This window comes from Caloenas nicobarica, chromosome 5 (assembly GCF_036013445.1).
Source record: "Caloenas nicobarica isolate bCalNic1 chromosome 5, bCalNic1.hap1, whole genome shotgun sequence".
Lineage (NCBI taxonomy): Eukaryota > Metazoa > Chordata > Aves > Columbiformes > Columbidae > Caloenas > Caloenas nicobarica.
This window is the reverse complement of record NC_088249.1, coordinates 28,308,834-28,325,041: the sequence shown is the minus strand read 5'-3', so window position 1 is coordinate 28,325,041 and position 16,208 is coordinate 28,308,834. Positions and strand designations below refer to the sequence as shown.

The 16,208-nt window shown below is 39.1% G+C and overlaps 1 protein-coding gene across 4 annotated transcripts in view; it reads left to right on the top strand.

Annotated features, from left to right (window-relative positions):
• Window positions 1-16,208, top strand: part of AKAP6 (A-kinase anchoring protein 6) — a 233,361-nt gene that overhangs the window by 62,895 nt on the left and 154,258 nt on the right. For all 4 annotated transcript variants that reach the window (XM_065635372.1, XM_065635371.1, XM_065635373.1 and 1 more), the window contains one exon: window positions 4,998-5,120. In XM_065635372.1, the coding sequence (XP_065491444.1) occupies window positions 4,998-5,120 (123 nt within the window). The remainder of the gene's footprint in view (window positions 1-4,997; window positions 5,121-16,208) is intronic.

The window sequence follows — 16,208 nt, the reverse complement described above, 5'->3', positions numbered from 1 at the left end:
ACTTTTAATTATTCAATTAATTAATTCCTTAATTCTACAGAACAGTTGAATTAAGTGTGTTTTAATTCTGTAAGACACAAAGCAGGAACACTGAGTTACAGCTTTTTTGGTCCCTCAGTGCTCACAATTGTCTGTCTTTTTTACTCTTATCCATCCAGAGCAAATAGAATTAGACTGCAAAAAATAACCTTGTACATGACAAATTTCAAATGACGCCATTTTTGCTCTATTTTTTGGAGGGGGATGTGTGGTGAGAACTTTCTTCCTCTCCCTAGGAAAATCTGTAAAATTGTCATAAAACAAAATGGAGAGTTGAATGTTTTGAAGATGAATGTTTAAACATTTTTCTCATGGAGTATGGGAAGGGCTTTATCATTATTTACAAACTTCACTGTAGAAGTTGCTACAAGTCATCCAATAATAATCCAGAAACATTTGTTTCTGTACTAAGCCACACAGAATAAGAATAGCTTTACACTGTGTCAAGTAAGGGCTTGAGTTTTGTTAATAACATCTAGCTTGCTAGCACAGTACGAAACTATTACATTTGCAAAACTGAACCAGCTGGTCAGAATGCGGAAACTGGATTATACTGGTGCTCCTTTTTTTCTGTTCTCTTCCCCTCTTTTCTCCCTGAGGAATTCTTGTATAGTAATTTTTAGCTTCAGTGTGGCTGACTAGGCGTTTTCAACTTTCAAGAAGTTTTGATGGAAAATACAATAGTTTAATTTCCCATTACCAAAGCATGAATTGGAAAGATTTTACAGTATTATCATTGTAAGTGCAATACTGTCTAGATCAGACTCTTAACTAGTACAAATCAACATAGCTCCAGCGAAGTTTATACCTGTTGAAACATTTTCCCACCTTAAGAATGACGAAGGAAAAAAAATCTGGAAAATCATAACTTCAAATAGAAAAAGCAGAAAGGTAAGAAGTGTCTAGGAAGGGATATAAAGTGGTTTCATGTGCATCTGTATAACATGAAGAAAAAAAATGAAAAATGTCCTGTATTCGGTAAAATCTGTTATCCTATGAATTTATTTTTTTCACTGCAAACTCCTGGATTTGGATTTAGGATTGCATATTAAGCCTTGTCCTTTGTTGTGATATAATTTATGTCGTAATCTGTATTTTTAAAGCATAGTTTCATGCCCTGGCAGTCTCACAATCGATATTCTGTATTATAGGGCAACGTTTTTTCCCTATTTTTTTTAGAATTTGTCTAACGCTTTTATTTAAAATGCATAATCTGGGAAATATTCTAAATGATGAGAAAAGCAACTATTGTAATGTAGTTTGTGTCCCTGAGGACATGCACATCATTAATTGCATTCTATTCCAACAACTAGACCATCTTGATTACGCAGGAATGACTCTGCGTTGGTCTATCTGTGGAGGGGCAGGGGCCCTTCAGTCAAGGATAAGTTATGTTTTGGTCTTCGCCTCTGTTATGAAACTTGAGGAGATTAAGGACCCGCATTTATATTTGTGACAGGGCTACATGGACCATCGATATGGCAGATGCTCTAAGTACGAGAGAGCCGGCAGCCTCCTGCCTTCGGCTGCCTGGGCCAGCTCGGGCACCACAGAACTGTTAGTTCCAGGTCTAGGCTACAGCTGGTGACCAGAACTGGCCCAAACCCCAGAGCCTGTCAAGAACTACGCCCTAACAAAAAGTCCAAGGTGAGAAGGGAAAGCTCAGCATCGAGAGCAAACTGTAGGCTCATCTCTAACTCCAGAGCCGCTGCAGTTGATTATATTTGCACAGGTTTCAATTTCCAGTCCAGGGCTGCCTCCCAGGCAGGGGTGAGTCACGGCGCTGGTGGATAAAGGTGGCTCATTCCTTGCTCACTGCCATCAGGCTGTTAAAATAAGTCAAATGGAATCATAGGCAGTGCTATAAAAAAAAAAAAAAACAAACCACAAAAACCAAACACACACACAAACCCAAAACAACAACAAAACCCGCACCAAACACAAAACCAACCAAACAAACCCCAAACCAACACCACCAACAAAACCAAACCAAAAAACAACGAGGCGTTGTTTTGATCACTAAGTTGTGACCGATGAAGGAATGAAGGAGCAATGGCATTGTTACAATTTAATCTTACATACAATTTGAGATAAAACTAGTTTTCTATTTTGCACGCCTTCCAACAGCTTAAAACACACTGTCGGTAATTCTGCTACGATGCGTGTGGTCGAAGGGACGATACGGTTTTGTTGTTTGTTGTTTTTTTTTTTTTCCCCCGCTGCGCGGGCTCCGGGGCGGCTCCGCACCCCGCGGGCGGCAGCGGGCCGGCAGCGGGCGGCGCGGGGCCGGCAGGCGGCGCTGTGGCGCCAGGCACGGGCCGCGGGCGGGCGGGGGCGCTCCGCTCGGCCTGCCCGCCCCTTCCCCGCTGCTTTCCACGGCCGTCCGCTGCGCTCGGTGCCTGCGGACGGGCTCTCTCGAATGCTTTCAATAAAATTTTATCGCCGTCGTTTGAAAAGTAGTCGGGTTGTTGTGGTTCGTGCTGCCTGGCGGAAGAAAACCCGCCGGGCCGGGCGGCGGCCGGTGCTCCCCTGTGCCGCGGGGCTCCCCTCGGGCACCGCGTCCTCGGCCGCCGCCCCGACGTGCCAGGGCACTGGTGCTGCAGCCTCTCCTCTTTTTTATCGGATGACATGGCTCATCGTGCTTCTGTAGGAGGCTGTAACTATTTTTTTTTTTTTTTTTCCCCATTCCCCCAAGCGGCCCCCGGGTGTTCCCAGCAGCGCAGCAGCGCGGGGCTGCGGGGCGGCCGGCTGGAGCCGCTGCTCGGGAGCTGCTCAGCACCCGCGTGACGCAGCGCACATTAAAACACGGGCAGTTCTTGCGAGAGGGCAGAAGTAACTCAGTTGCTAGTAGTTGCTTTTTATACTGGTGCAAGCCTGCAATGCTCCTGAGCTCCCTTTTGAAGGCACACAGACATAGAGTACTGCAAGCAGATGTTATACGTGTCTGTGTCCGTAAAATACATGACGCATATACAAGAGAGAGCCTTTCTTCCTTTTTTTTTTTTTTTTTTTTTTTTTTTTTTTTTTTTTGTGCTTACCATATCACCTTGTCTCTCAAGGACAGCACATCACTAAAATGCAGGCAGAGATTTATTGGAGGGACTAGAAGGACTTTACTCCTCCTGCTCCTCTCCCCCTCAGCTCACGTCTCCCACTCCCCTGCCAGTCTGGCATCCCTTATGCTCCACTGCGAGCTGGAAAAAAGCAAGCCACAGAGCCAGGGGAACACCTTGCCCGCTCTGTCCCATGGCTGCATGTGGGGAACGTAGCCTTTGTGGCATGGCCTGCTGTGGGCCAGAGAAGCTGCAGCTATCTCCATGGCTTGCTCTGGAGCGGAGGCACGTTGTCTCAGTCACTGTGTGCACTGGGCTGTTTTTCCTGTCTTCCTTCCCCCTTTCTGGAACGTCCTGATAGACAGCCCACAATTAAACTCTGAGAATAAGTTTTTTTCCTTATAACGCTTTTGAGATACAGTGGAGTCCATGAATAGAGATTGGTAATAGCCTCCTCATCCTGAGAACTCACAGGGATTCATGTAAAAAAATTAAAAAAAAAGAATTAAAACAAAGTCTTCAGAGTGTCTCAGAGAGTGTCGTCATGCCTGCAGTGTGCACTGGAGTGTCCCACCAAAGGCTAGCTTCGGTTCAGGACTGCGACTTCAGCTGGAAGCCAGGAGTGTATTATTGGACCCTGCTTCTTGGCATAGCGTTGGGCCAAAATGTCTCTGCTACCATGAATTTTGAAGGAAGTTTGGCTCTGCTTGGTCTCATTTATTACCATTGCACTTCTTTGCGTAACACAGCTGTGCACCAACTGCTTAAATTCCCGTTTGGTCTTGTTTAGAATTCCAGTTTCAGGTGCCACTTCAGAAAAGGGGACTTGGCCTCCTGGGTCACTCGGGAATCTTTAAAAGTTTTATGCTTATCTTGCTTTTAGCAATCTGAATGGACTAATAATTACCAGAAATCATTCCATAAAGTGGTGAGAGTGAGATACTGAGTGTGTATACCGAGTTGTTGTCCAACTGGAAATTAAAATTCTCAATGTACTGTGAAATTCATAGTTAATAACTAATAACCAGTATTAAGCCGAACGTAGTATAGTCTTACGATGCTTTTAATAGAGCGACATTCCTCTTCAGAGTTAATTTTCAGGGTGCTTATAAACATCCCGGTCAGTTTATTCCATTTACTTTCTTGTTTTGTGGTGGATAAGACTTCAGTAAAATTATCTGTACTCAGTATGTGCCTATAGTATCATCCAATCATGTAAATTTAGGGGCAGTATTTTTAATCAGACAATATAATTGGTACTAATCTTGAAATAAATGGTGGTGCTCCTGAGAAGTGGGAGCTCCTATCTTCTCAGGAACACCATCTGTGTGGCTCACATGCAATCAGCAATATTTATATTAAATGCTATATATTCTGTCTTACCTACTGTTTGATTTCTACTGAGCCTCATCTTATGAACTAAACAGGAATCACAAGACCCAAGTTCTGACAAATAGTTTCTCCCCTCATTCTACGGATGCAAACCTTGTTAATGCAGCTTAGTCTAGCACTTTTTTCAATGAACTGTACTCATGCTACACCCAGTCTGCCCAGTGCAAGGTCTTCAGCTCAATTTTCATTGTAATCTATATGCACCTTTTTGTATAATCCCTCTCATATCTTCTAAAATTTGCTGTTTTCTTGGTTTCATCACAGTCACATGGATCTCATGTTGTCTTGTCCCCATGTTAGATTATCCCCAGAAATACCGTTCTGCTCCTTGTTTGCAAGAAGGCGACTTACTGATTGTTCTTTCTTTGCATGCTTGTAAAAGGCAAAATTTTACTGTACAATACTCTACTGGCTTTAAAAAAAAAACCTAATGAAACAAAACATACATTTTGCAGATTGCTTTTTTACTAACAAATATGCTTTTCTTGTTCTCTCTTTTTCTTATCTGGTAAGGGGTTTGTAAGCAAGCTGGATGAATTCATTCACTGGTTAAATGAAGCCATGGAAACAACAGAGAATTGGACTCCTCCTAAAGCAGAGACAGACAGCCTTAAACTGTACCTGGAGACACACTTGGTAGGACAAGATTATACTATGATTACTATCAGTAATTGAAGTGTTCTGCTGTGCTTTTTATTTGATTATTTTTTTTTAATTACTAGTGTGCGTCTATATTTTAATGTAAGATTTCCAGCATTGCAGTTTGTTTTAATGACAATAACAAAGAAATATTTTCTGTATTTGAAATATGTACTTATAGCTTTTTAAAAATTAAAATAAAAGCTAGAATTACATTGCAATTCAGAAATTATCTCCAAAACTGAAAGAAAATGGTAATAACAAAAAGAGAAAGGATGATATTTTTTCTGCTGATCATTCCAGGATTTTTACTACACTGCAACAATAACAGAAGTCTTAATAGAAAAGAACTCTTATTGTCTCTCCCAGAGTTCTAACATAGTACAGAGTCATTTAAATGAAATATTTGAAATAGTTATTTCAATAATTTTACTTGATGTGCATTTCTGTCCTGTAACTGATACAACTGTCACTGACCTTGTTCTTATGCAAAAACCTAAAACATTGGATGGAAGTAGAAAACACTTAGATGAATAATCTCCTGAATACATTAGAGACTAGGATTATAAATTGAGAAATATTTGATAAACCTCATGAGATTTCCACTGAATTCTTGCAAGAACTGCTTCTGGTCATGAGGAAGTGAAACAAAGACTTGAATTAAACCAGGTATTAAGTTCTCAAAAGCAAAATTTTACGCTGTAAGTAAAGAATAGAGATCAATGTATACTGTTCAATCGGTAGGTATCTTAATAGGTAAATGGCTCTATCTGGTAAAAAGAAAAAAAAAGAATGGAAAATTAAGGTAAGAAATTCCCTCTTGCTATGCCAAAATCTTAGGTTCTTGCCAGTATGAATTGGAAGAAAACCCGGTGATAGCACTATTCTGACCAATGAGCTACACACCCCAGCTTGATAAAACAGTGCATTAGCTGAACCCATGTCACAGCATCAGCCCCCAAAGCTCAGTCTCATTTCCAGTCCCTGATAATCTGATAGTGAAAAATTGACAGTCCCAGGAAGTCACATGATGCATTAGAGGAAAAGATGTCATCCTAATCCCTACCGTGGTACTGGAGTGGCCATTATTAAATTAATTTGGTATACATTAACCACATATGCAATTAGAACCAAACTAAAAACTGTCTTCAGAATTTCAGCTGTACAGAAAACTCTTTTGTGTCTTTTGTTCTTAAATATTTCTGTATGGTAGTGCCTACAGGCAGCCAAGTGCCCATTGTGGCAGTCTATCAAATGCAGTACAAAGACACTGCATTTTCTCCTTATGTTGCAGATCTTGGATTTTTTTGGCAGAGTTTGGGTTCTTGCCTTGTGCTGTGCACACTCAGTCATGTGATTCCTGTTATGTTTACAGGTGCTCTGAAGACACAGAGCACATCATGAGATCAGACCTCGGAAAAGGCATTGATCATTTCAATTTCTTTCGTCTTACCCTGTAACATGAAAATTTTGGAGACACAAGTTTTTATGACTAGAATTGCAATTTTCAGTCTTGACTGGATAGAAAGAAACATATTCTAACAACAGGGCAATCACCAGGCTGTCTCTGTCACAGCCAGTTTCTTTTTCCCCTTCTATGGGGAGGAGCACAGTAGCTCTTTTGCAGGTGAATGACTTCCAGCTTTGCCTTGTGGGTCCTAGGAGGTGAGACCACAAACATCAAACTGGAATGTGCACCAGTAGTAGCCCAGAGGCAAATCCTTCATTGCTAGAGGTAGTCAGAATAAAAGTATGTGGGCAGCTGTACAACTTTATTTTCCCCTGTAAGTATTCAAGCTCCCTGCCGTACTCTGGATATCTGCATGTTTTTGGGGTAAGAATATCTTCGTCTGTTTCAGGATGACTATGTTATGAAACAAGGTGGTTTTTTTCTTTATTTCTGTGAAGAAGGAAAATGTCTAATGAACAATTCAGTTTCGATTCCATGATATTATAATTATTTGGATGGCATATAGAGGCAGTGAAAAAATCATTGCACAAATCAGAAAAAAAGTAACTTTTCATTTTGTATTTCAGAAAACCTATGCTATCATATTCGTTTCTACAGAGCAGAATTGAACTATTAAAATATAAAGCATTTTTATAGCAGGGTAGATAGTTATTTGTATTAATTAGATCGTCAGCTTTTCTGTGGCATTTGTCTGTCAGAAATCCTAATCTGTGTTTAAACAGAAGTATAGGAACTTCAATTCACATTAAGCTCAATGTTAAAATTTCCCATGGTTGAGCATTGTCAGAAAATGGTGATCAAGGTCTTTGTGAGGGTACTTAAACTGCTCATTTTCTTCTTTTGCCAGTCAGGTTATACATGCTGTCAGACTCAGCTAATATTTGTTGAAGTAGAGAGGGCTTAGTATTTTATACATTTAGGTTCCAGACTTAATGTGTTCATAGTACAGACACTGGTAGCAAACTCACCTGGAAAACAAAGAAAATATGTTGGTTTTTTTTCTATATACTGCATCTGCACTAGGAAACCTCATGATTCCTCACTGGTACAGATTTTCTGGTCGTAGGAATGAAAACTCGGTATAGATTAGTATTTTTATTTTTATTAGTAGAGACAAGGTCTTAGCCTTTGGCACAAATTATCAATTTCACCACCTGTGATATTGTTTTCTTGGAAATATGTTTGTTGCAATAACAAAATTAGTGCCATAAAGAGAGAATATTTTGCATTCATGAATTAAACCTCTGCTGTCAAAATCTAAGAAAAGAAAATACGGGAGCAGGAAAACAGAAAAATACACTTGTTCCCTTTCTCATTATTGGCTGGGAAAAGTCTTGCAGAGAAGATAAGGACAATGTTGTGATCATCCTCCAGATTTTTCAGTAGGTGAAGTTCTTGAATGTCATTTTAGGGTTCCAATCTAAATTGTTGATAAAGAATTAAATTTTAAAGTCTCTCCTCACTCAGTCTCACTTTTCTATGCCTTTGAAATTTCGAGAAATGGTATGGCACAGACACTTAAAGAGAGTGCATTTGCTAAGAAAACCCAACCAACCGAACAAAAAAACCTCAAAAAAACCCCAACCAAAACCAACCACATGAAAAACAACAATAAAAACACCACAAGAAACCTACAACATCAACTTATTAGTTGCATAAGGTAACATTCACATGAGAAGTCAAATCTCTTGAACAGGATGGCAATGCAAGTCACCATTACAAGTGTCCTTGCATGACATCTTCAGCTTAAATTGGCAGAACTCCCCAAACTGTTGTTCTAATTAATTCTCATACCTGCTCTGGCAAGATTGTCCACCCAGGCTGTTAATCAGCACTTTGAAGCCTTCGAGTAGTGTCTGTCTGTTGCTCTTAGCCCAGGAAGAACTGCCTGCAGGCATCTCTGTGGCCATCTGAAGGTCCCACCTGGACAGCTCCTGAAATAATTAGTGAAGCACTTTGTTGTGAAGGTGGAAGGCAGCCTCTCCTCAAGTTGTTCCCAATTAGCCCATTATCTCATCTGTGCAGAGACCAGCTGGGGAGCTCCTGGGCCACTCAGAGAATTCACAACCAAGTGCACCGTGTGTGCAGTCAGGCACAGCCCCAATACCCAAAAATACCACAATTATGATTATTAACCGTAGGACAAATTGGAATTTAATTCTTAAATCACAGTTAGAACTTAAACTCCATAGATTTTTGCCATGATGAGTAAACATACGGTTTGGTAAAGAGTATGAATTTTTTGTACAAATTGAAAGGTAGTCTACATCCAGAATGTGTGCCAAAATAGACAATCTTCAGCTTGGAGGACAGTTTTAAATTTTAAACTGCAATTCTCTGATTTTCTGCAGAACGCAAGTTGCCGTATGCCTCATTTTTAGATAACACCAAAGCATGCAACTATCAATGAAAATGCTTTCAGAGATCCCTGGAATAGTGACTGAAATTATTCTTTCAATTTTATGGGTCTTCACAACTGAGTAACATCGGTGAAACTGATCTGGGGATCTGTGTGCTTCCCATTCATATGGGAGGGCTGACATGGAGCTGCCACCACTTGAACTTCTGGCACCCCTACAGGCAGCCACCCACACCGGCAGATGTTGAAAACACTGGTATGCTTTCAGAAAACAGGGGTGTTTTTTAGCAGAAATCTACTTTGCCACAAAGGGCTCAGTCAGCCCTACTAGAGAAAAAAGTGAGGCAAGTTTTGAATTTTGTGAACGATTGGGCTCAAATCACTTCCCAATGAAAAGATAGCTTCATTGACCTTATAAAAAATGGAACTTCTGAAAATAGTTTCTGATTCACTTTGTCTTTTGTAGCACATTTTTTCTGTTATGCTGATGCTTGCCCATTGGCACCCTGATCAAAATCAGCTACTGGCAGACTCTAAGCATAGACTTGGTGGTATGCAAATCATATCTCATCAAAAACAGTATCCTGAAGGCAGCTTATGAGCCAGAAGCATCTGTCTAGATGGTACTGCTGTGCCTGTGAAACTAAACAGACTTCCTTACCAGCTCAACAAATAAGAATTCACCATGTTGCTCTTGACCATTTCAGTTTGCTAAAATGGACATTGTACTGTTCTTTATCCCTGACCTGAAAAGACACATGGTTTTAGCACAGTAAAGAAGCTAGCACATGAGGAAATGTGAAGAACCACTGAGGAAAAGGTTCAGAGCAGGAGTGTCAAACTCATTTTCACTCGGGGCCACATCAGCCTTGCGGTTGCCTCCAAAGGGCCAAATGTAATTTCAGGACAGTATAAATGTAGGAGTAGTTACTATAAAAAGTTACATGTATAAATATATATATAGAGAGAGACAGTAATGATAGATTTTGCATTTTTTCTTCAAAACCAGCTAAATAATGGTCAGAGGTTCCCATGACGATGGGCTTTCTTACAAAGTGGCTGTTGCTTTTTGCCCATTTGAGTAAGATGGTAGCTTTAGCCTGCTTACTTTTAAGTTTGCAATATGGAGGAGAGTAAATCACAGAATCATAGAAGAGTTTGGGTTGGAAGGGACTTTCAAAGGTCATCTAGTCCAACCCCCCTGCCATGAGCAGGGACATCTTCAACTAGATCAGGTTGCTCAGAGCCCTGTCCAGCCTGGCCTTGAATGTTTCCAGGGATGGAACATCTACCACCTCTCTGGGCAACCTGTGCCAGTGTCTTACCACCCTCATTGTAAAAAATTTCTTCCTCATATCTGGCCTGATTTTCCCATCTTTTAGTTTAAAACTATTACCCCATGCCCTGTTGCAACAGGCTCTGCTAAAAAGTCTGTCCCCATCTTAGAAGCCCCCATTAGGTATTGAAAGGCCACGATAAGGTCTCCCTGGAGCCTTCTCTTTCCCAGGCTGAACAACCCCAACTCTCTCAGCCCATCCTGATAGGAGAGCTGTTCCAGCCCTCTGATTATTTTCCCGGCCTCCTCTGGCCCCTCTCCAACAGGTCCATGTCTCTCCTGTACTGAGGGCTCCAGAGCTGGACACAGGACTCCAGCGGGGGCCTCCCCAGAGCAGAGCAGAGGGCCAGAATCACCTCCCTCAGCCTGCTGGCCACGCTTCTCTTGATGCAGCCCAGGATACGGTTGGCTTTCAGGGCTGTGAGCGCATTTTGCCGGTTCATGTCCAGCTTTTCATCCATGTGTACCCTGAAGTCCTTCTCCACGGGGCTGCTCTCAATGTTTCGCCTAACTCTTCTAACTGTGGATATAAGATATCCTGAGAAAAGATGACAGTTGGTGGTCTCCTGTTTCTCCAGATAGCACAAAGAGGATTGGTTTGTCACTCGAGGAAAGAATGGAGGAGGATGGCCTCCTTGAAAATAATCAGTTTTTCACATCAGGGTTATTCGTTTGTTCATTATTTTTTTTTAGGCAAAAATATATGTTATGCTTAGTTGAAACCAGAATAGCAAATAGAGCAGCGGCTAGGATTGCATAGAGTCATTGCAGTACAAACTGTTGTTTGGGTATGCTAGATGATAGTTTCCATTTATCAGAATGTCTTTGTTTTCTTTTCTAATAAATTGTGTGATCCCTGTGTGTAATTTTTACCTCAATTTAGTTGGAAGTTTTGTGCCACATTAGTGTGTTTTAGCCCAGAATTGTTCCATTAGATTAACCTTCTCAGTCACCGTACTTACTTTACATTCTACAATCTTAAAAATATCATAAAGTATCACTAGTATTTCAAGACAAATTATGCAAGTTGATTCACAGTAGCATTTGCTTCTCTTCTGCATAGGAAGTTTAGATGTCATCTCCACTCCGAAACCAAATTCTTCTTAATGTGTGGGAGTTTGGAGAGTTTTTGTAATGAAATGAAAGAAGAATTTTCCTGTGTCCAATATAAATGTTTCTGGCCACATCATGGCTCAGCACTTTCTTAGCTGTAAACAGTAAATGCTTTCATAGAGAAAATAGATTGTATTTTCATGTTTAAGAAATTGTATTGGTGAAGTAATGATGCTTCTGTGATATCTCGTGATAACTGATCATCTGTTTGTAACAAGTCTGCTATGTCTGAAATAAAAAGAAGAATCATTCTCATCTCCCTGGAAAATCTCATTTTCTGAAAAATGTCAGTTTAGAGGAGTATTAAATACCTGTTCTCATCGAAAATAAGGTTAAATACACATGCCTTGGGCTAATCTACTGGCTGTCTTTGTGGTAGCGCTGGTAACAGTAATTTTATTAAAGGTATTAAAGCCTCTGAAATGGCTAAGTTATGTACTGTGCTTTTGCTATGTGGGCATTTCCAATGTCCTTGGCAGCCAATTTATTTTTTTTTTCTCAAAATACACAATAGTATCTGCAGGATGATGGTGCTAAAGAGCCTGAGCACCATGAGTGGACTAATCTCTTGCATCTCTAAGGACTTTGGTTTGCATCTGTTTAGCCCGTTTTTAGTTTGAATTTTTTAACTTTATGCTGTTATTTTGAAAGGTATTTTGGGTATGCATAGGTTCCTGAAGGTATGTACTTTTATACAGGAAGCAGTCTGCAGAACATGTTAATCAGAGATATAGACTAAACCTAGCAGTTTTAAAATAGCACAGGCAAATAAAAGGAATTAATAGGAAGTAAGACATCAACCTTAATGAAAGCAAATGCATGTATATTGTCAGTTGTGCCTACTATTCAGCTTTTAAAATCTGTAAACCCAGTAACCTCTATGTAAATTTTTCTGTTCCTTGAGCTGAAGTTCCAGAGAACATCAAAAGAAAACTGTTAAGAGTACTACTTTTTTTCTAAACCTGTCTTCCAAGTTTGCAGATACCTAATGCTGTGTAGGTACTTTGTACCGCTATGAAGAAAAAAAAGGATATTGCACTTTGTGTTTTGTTTGGTTCAGACCTTCCCAAGACTCCTTTTCTTCTCTTTGCTACCACCCCAAATTTACATAGTTCTGCATAGAAAGGAGATAGAACCACAGAATAAAAGTTAGCACTGTTGAGCCTGCCCGTTACATTTAGTTGTTAATGAGCTCTGCAGGAGGCTGTCCCAGCTTTACTAGTTCTGAGAGCTGCTGGTATCTCTGGACAGAGGAGGCATTTAACCAGAGAGAAAGCATATTAGGGTGGCATCCTAAAGTAGCTCTGGTTCTTCTACTGAAGGAGAAGGGAAAATTGTGATGTCCAAAATCAAAACTCTATCACTTGTGAGGATTTTGGAAGTCTTTTGATCTAAGTGTATGGAAATATAGTATATGAACAAGCTTGATGTATGTCTCAAGAAGAACTGTATTGCTCTTTTTGTTTGTTTCTTTGTTTAATTAATCATGTTTGAGGTTTTAAAAAATTATAATTTTATTTTCACTGATATCCAAGATGCTTTTGAGCTAATGTTTATTGCTTTGGAGAAGGGAGCGATGAGATCCTTAAAACACAGTGTTCTTTTCCATGCAATATAGAGGGTGTTATATTCCTCTGAGTGTGCATTAAATACGTGATAGAGTTTTCTTAGAAAACAAGGCCAACCGCTGTCACAGAGCACATTAAAACCCAGATTGTTCAGACTTTCCGAAATGTTTAAATTTATTTGCACATATGGATGAAGCTGGACAAGGCAGGGTAACTTGATTTGGCAGTGTTACAAATGTTCATCCTTTCTCAAGTCTCACCACTGAAAACTGTAAAACTCCTGGGTGCTGAGGTATCCCAAAGCACACATACTGTAAGCCTGAGTGGTGGAAGTTCAGGATTCCACTGGGTCCATTGTGTGTCTGGCCTCCAGAAGAAACAGTTTGCATGCAGGGCATTCAGTGCCTATAAAAATATAATGAAATCAAACTGCCACTATAAAATGCTTTGAACTAACTTGATCAGGAAATTTCAGTGAAAAAGTATTTCACATGAGTTCTGACTTTGAAGCTTTATAGCAATTGCAGAATAATCACTCTTCGAATGACAACTTGGTCATGCTCTCTACACTAATTTATCATTGTAACAACTTTTGAAACATCTTTAAAAATTTTATTTGAAAGTAATATTTATTTCATTAATAAATTGCTTATGTAGGAGCTCCATTCATTTTAATTTTTACGTCTATTAAAATGTATGCTATTGCCTGAAATTTTAGTATGCTGGTATGATCAATATAGATGTAGTCTGTCATTTGTTTTTGGAAGTCAAACAAAATTTATTTTGAAAAAAATTCTGAGATTGGAAATCATTATAAAATATAATGCCACAATCTCAAAGGGCAAACAAGCACACTTTCAGCAACATTTAAACTATATTTGCTTTTACTTACCTGCCAAGAGCTATGGTCCAGTCCCATGGGTTTTGTGCTATGTCTCTCAGAGGCATAATATCATTCACACTTTAAGTACTAGAAGTAATACAATTGCTGTCTGTGTTTCGGTGTTTGCATTGCCAAAGCTTTCAGCACAAGTATAGAAAATTCGGGGCATGAATGGAGGTCTTGATAGGTAAAGGTTTTTCTTAGCATCTCCTATATTTATTTTTTTCATTTCTTAATTCTACAGATGAATTGGGTTAATAATTTGGGATCTCAGTTTATTAGATATATTTTATTAAAAAGGCATTTTAGTTCACCTTTTAATTGTGTAAAACCTTGTATCTGTACATATATAAAAAACAAATTACATCTCCCTCATATTCCTCTGAAATTTTAATAGAACTAAAATCCTTTAAGGATTGTTCTAAAAATGCATAGTGTTATTTAGTGCCACTTGGTGCTTTTTGTTCTGTAAGTTTATAAATTTATATTTAGATAATATATATGTATATGTTATTTCTCCCTTAGTAACTCCATATTTGCCAAGGCTACTATGCCCCATGAATTTATCTTTGGGTTGGAAAGCTCTTTTCTCTTGTTTGGCTTTTTCCTGGATGTGATGGGACAATACAACTTAGGCATGTTTTGATGAAATAGCTTTCAGGCATGGTGGTTCCCCAGGTGAAAGACGTGTGTCTAGAAACATGTAAGATCAGCCAGACAAATGTCATCTTCATAGAAAAAAGGAGTCAGAAGACTGTGATTTCTGGAGGTTTTTTCCTGAGTATCTCAAGAAGACTAGAAATAATCAAGGACAGTTAGATATGGAGGAATGGACGTGCAGTTCACCATGCTTATGGCAACTCAGCAATTGTTTCATTGTATAGCCATTTTGCCCATGTGCTTTTCTGCCTGTGTTCTTCCATCCCTTATTGTCTCTTGATAGGAAGCAAACTGAGATTCAATTTAGGAAGCCTCATGTTAACTTTTTTTTTGGTTTTGACAATATAAAATCTTTAGACAGAAAAGAGAAAAGAGAAATTTATATAATGAAAGACCAAAAAAATGACAGTTGCAGCAGAAGAATTTACGTGAGTTTGAAATATGAAGTATCTGCAAAAATAACCTCGATGCCTTCTAAACTAAATCTACAAAATAAGCTTCTTGGAGAGCTGGGCTGACTATCCTTTTTCTCTACATCTAAAATTATGCATTCAAAACTTAGACCCTCTGATACTGTGCTATGCTAGTACGTCTTCTTTCTGCTTGGTATTCAGTTTCATGGAATATAAGCAGATAATAACAGTTCTTTCTCTTAATCATCGTTCAGTCAGTGTAGTTTATTTCTTATAGTCTTTAACCATTTCCACCTTTGAACACATTTTGTTTACTCTTCACTAAACTCCCACCACTTTGTCTCTTCCTAAACACGCTCCCAGGCAAAAAGTATATTGAGTATCAGTGATCAGAAGGTAAAATCATTCCCAGGGTTGCTATAATTGTCTGATTACTAAACATTTTCAACTCAGAACATTCAGTTAATATTATGTTTAAATTAATTATAAACTTACACAAAGAAATTGTCTGAGCAGTCAAATCTTCCATCTGATCTGCTCTACAGTGGCACAATGCCAGCATGAGATGATGATTATGGGATTTCAGTAGTGAGGTTCCCAGATCAGGTAGAATGTCACTCAGAGAGAAATACAGCTTAAAAGAAAAGAGGAAAATAAAAAAATATTTGTAGGCACCTAGGTTTTATGGAAAACACAAATAAAGGGACGTTGACTGGAACCTTTTCACATGCAACATTTAATTCTCAGGAAAACTTATCCTGGTGACTTCTAATACTAGGTAGGCTTTATATCCTTGATGAAAAATGTGAGGCTTCCCTAAATAAGATATTTCCCAATTGTTAACAAGTCAAATAGTTTGATGACACATTTGTAGATGTAATGTGTGGAATGCACTATTTCATAGAAGATAGGATCTTTTCCCGTGTCCAAATTGCATATAAATATCACTTTTATATAACCATTGACCAATTAATTATGTATTTAGCATTATGTTATTGGAATACTAAATATATGACCATTTCCATGTTAATATGAGGGCAGCTTACACGGTAGTTATTTTTTTTTATTTACTGAGTGTTGTTGGTAGGTGGTGTTCAGGAGTATGAAAATACCATTACATTATTACATGGCTTATTAGGTTATTAACTTGAGTACATAAATTCTAGGCAGTGACCAGAGACTTTCTGTGTAGTAAGAACTCCTCAAGAAAACAAACAAACAAACAAAGCCCAATACGACAAAACTGTGGGAACGGCAGGACGTGCAGTTCCAGCTAAAGGGC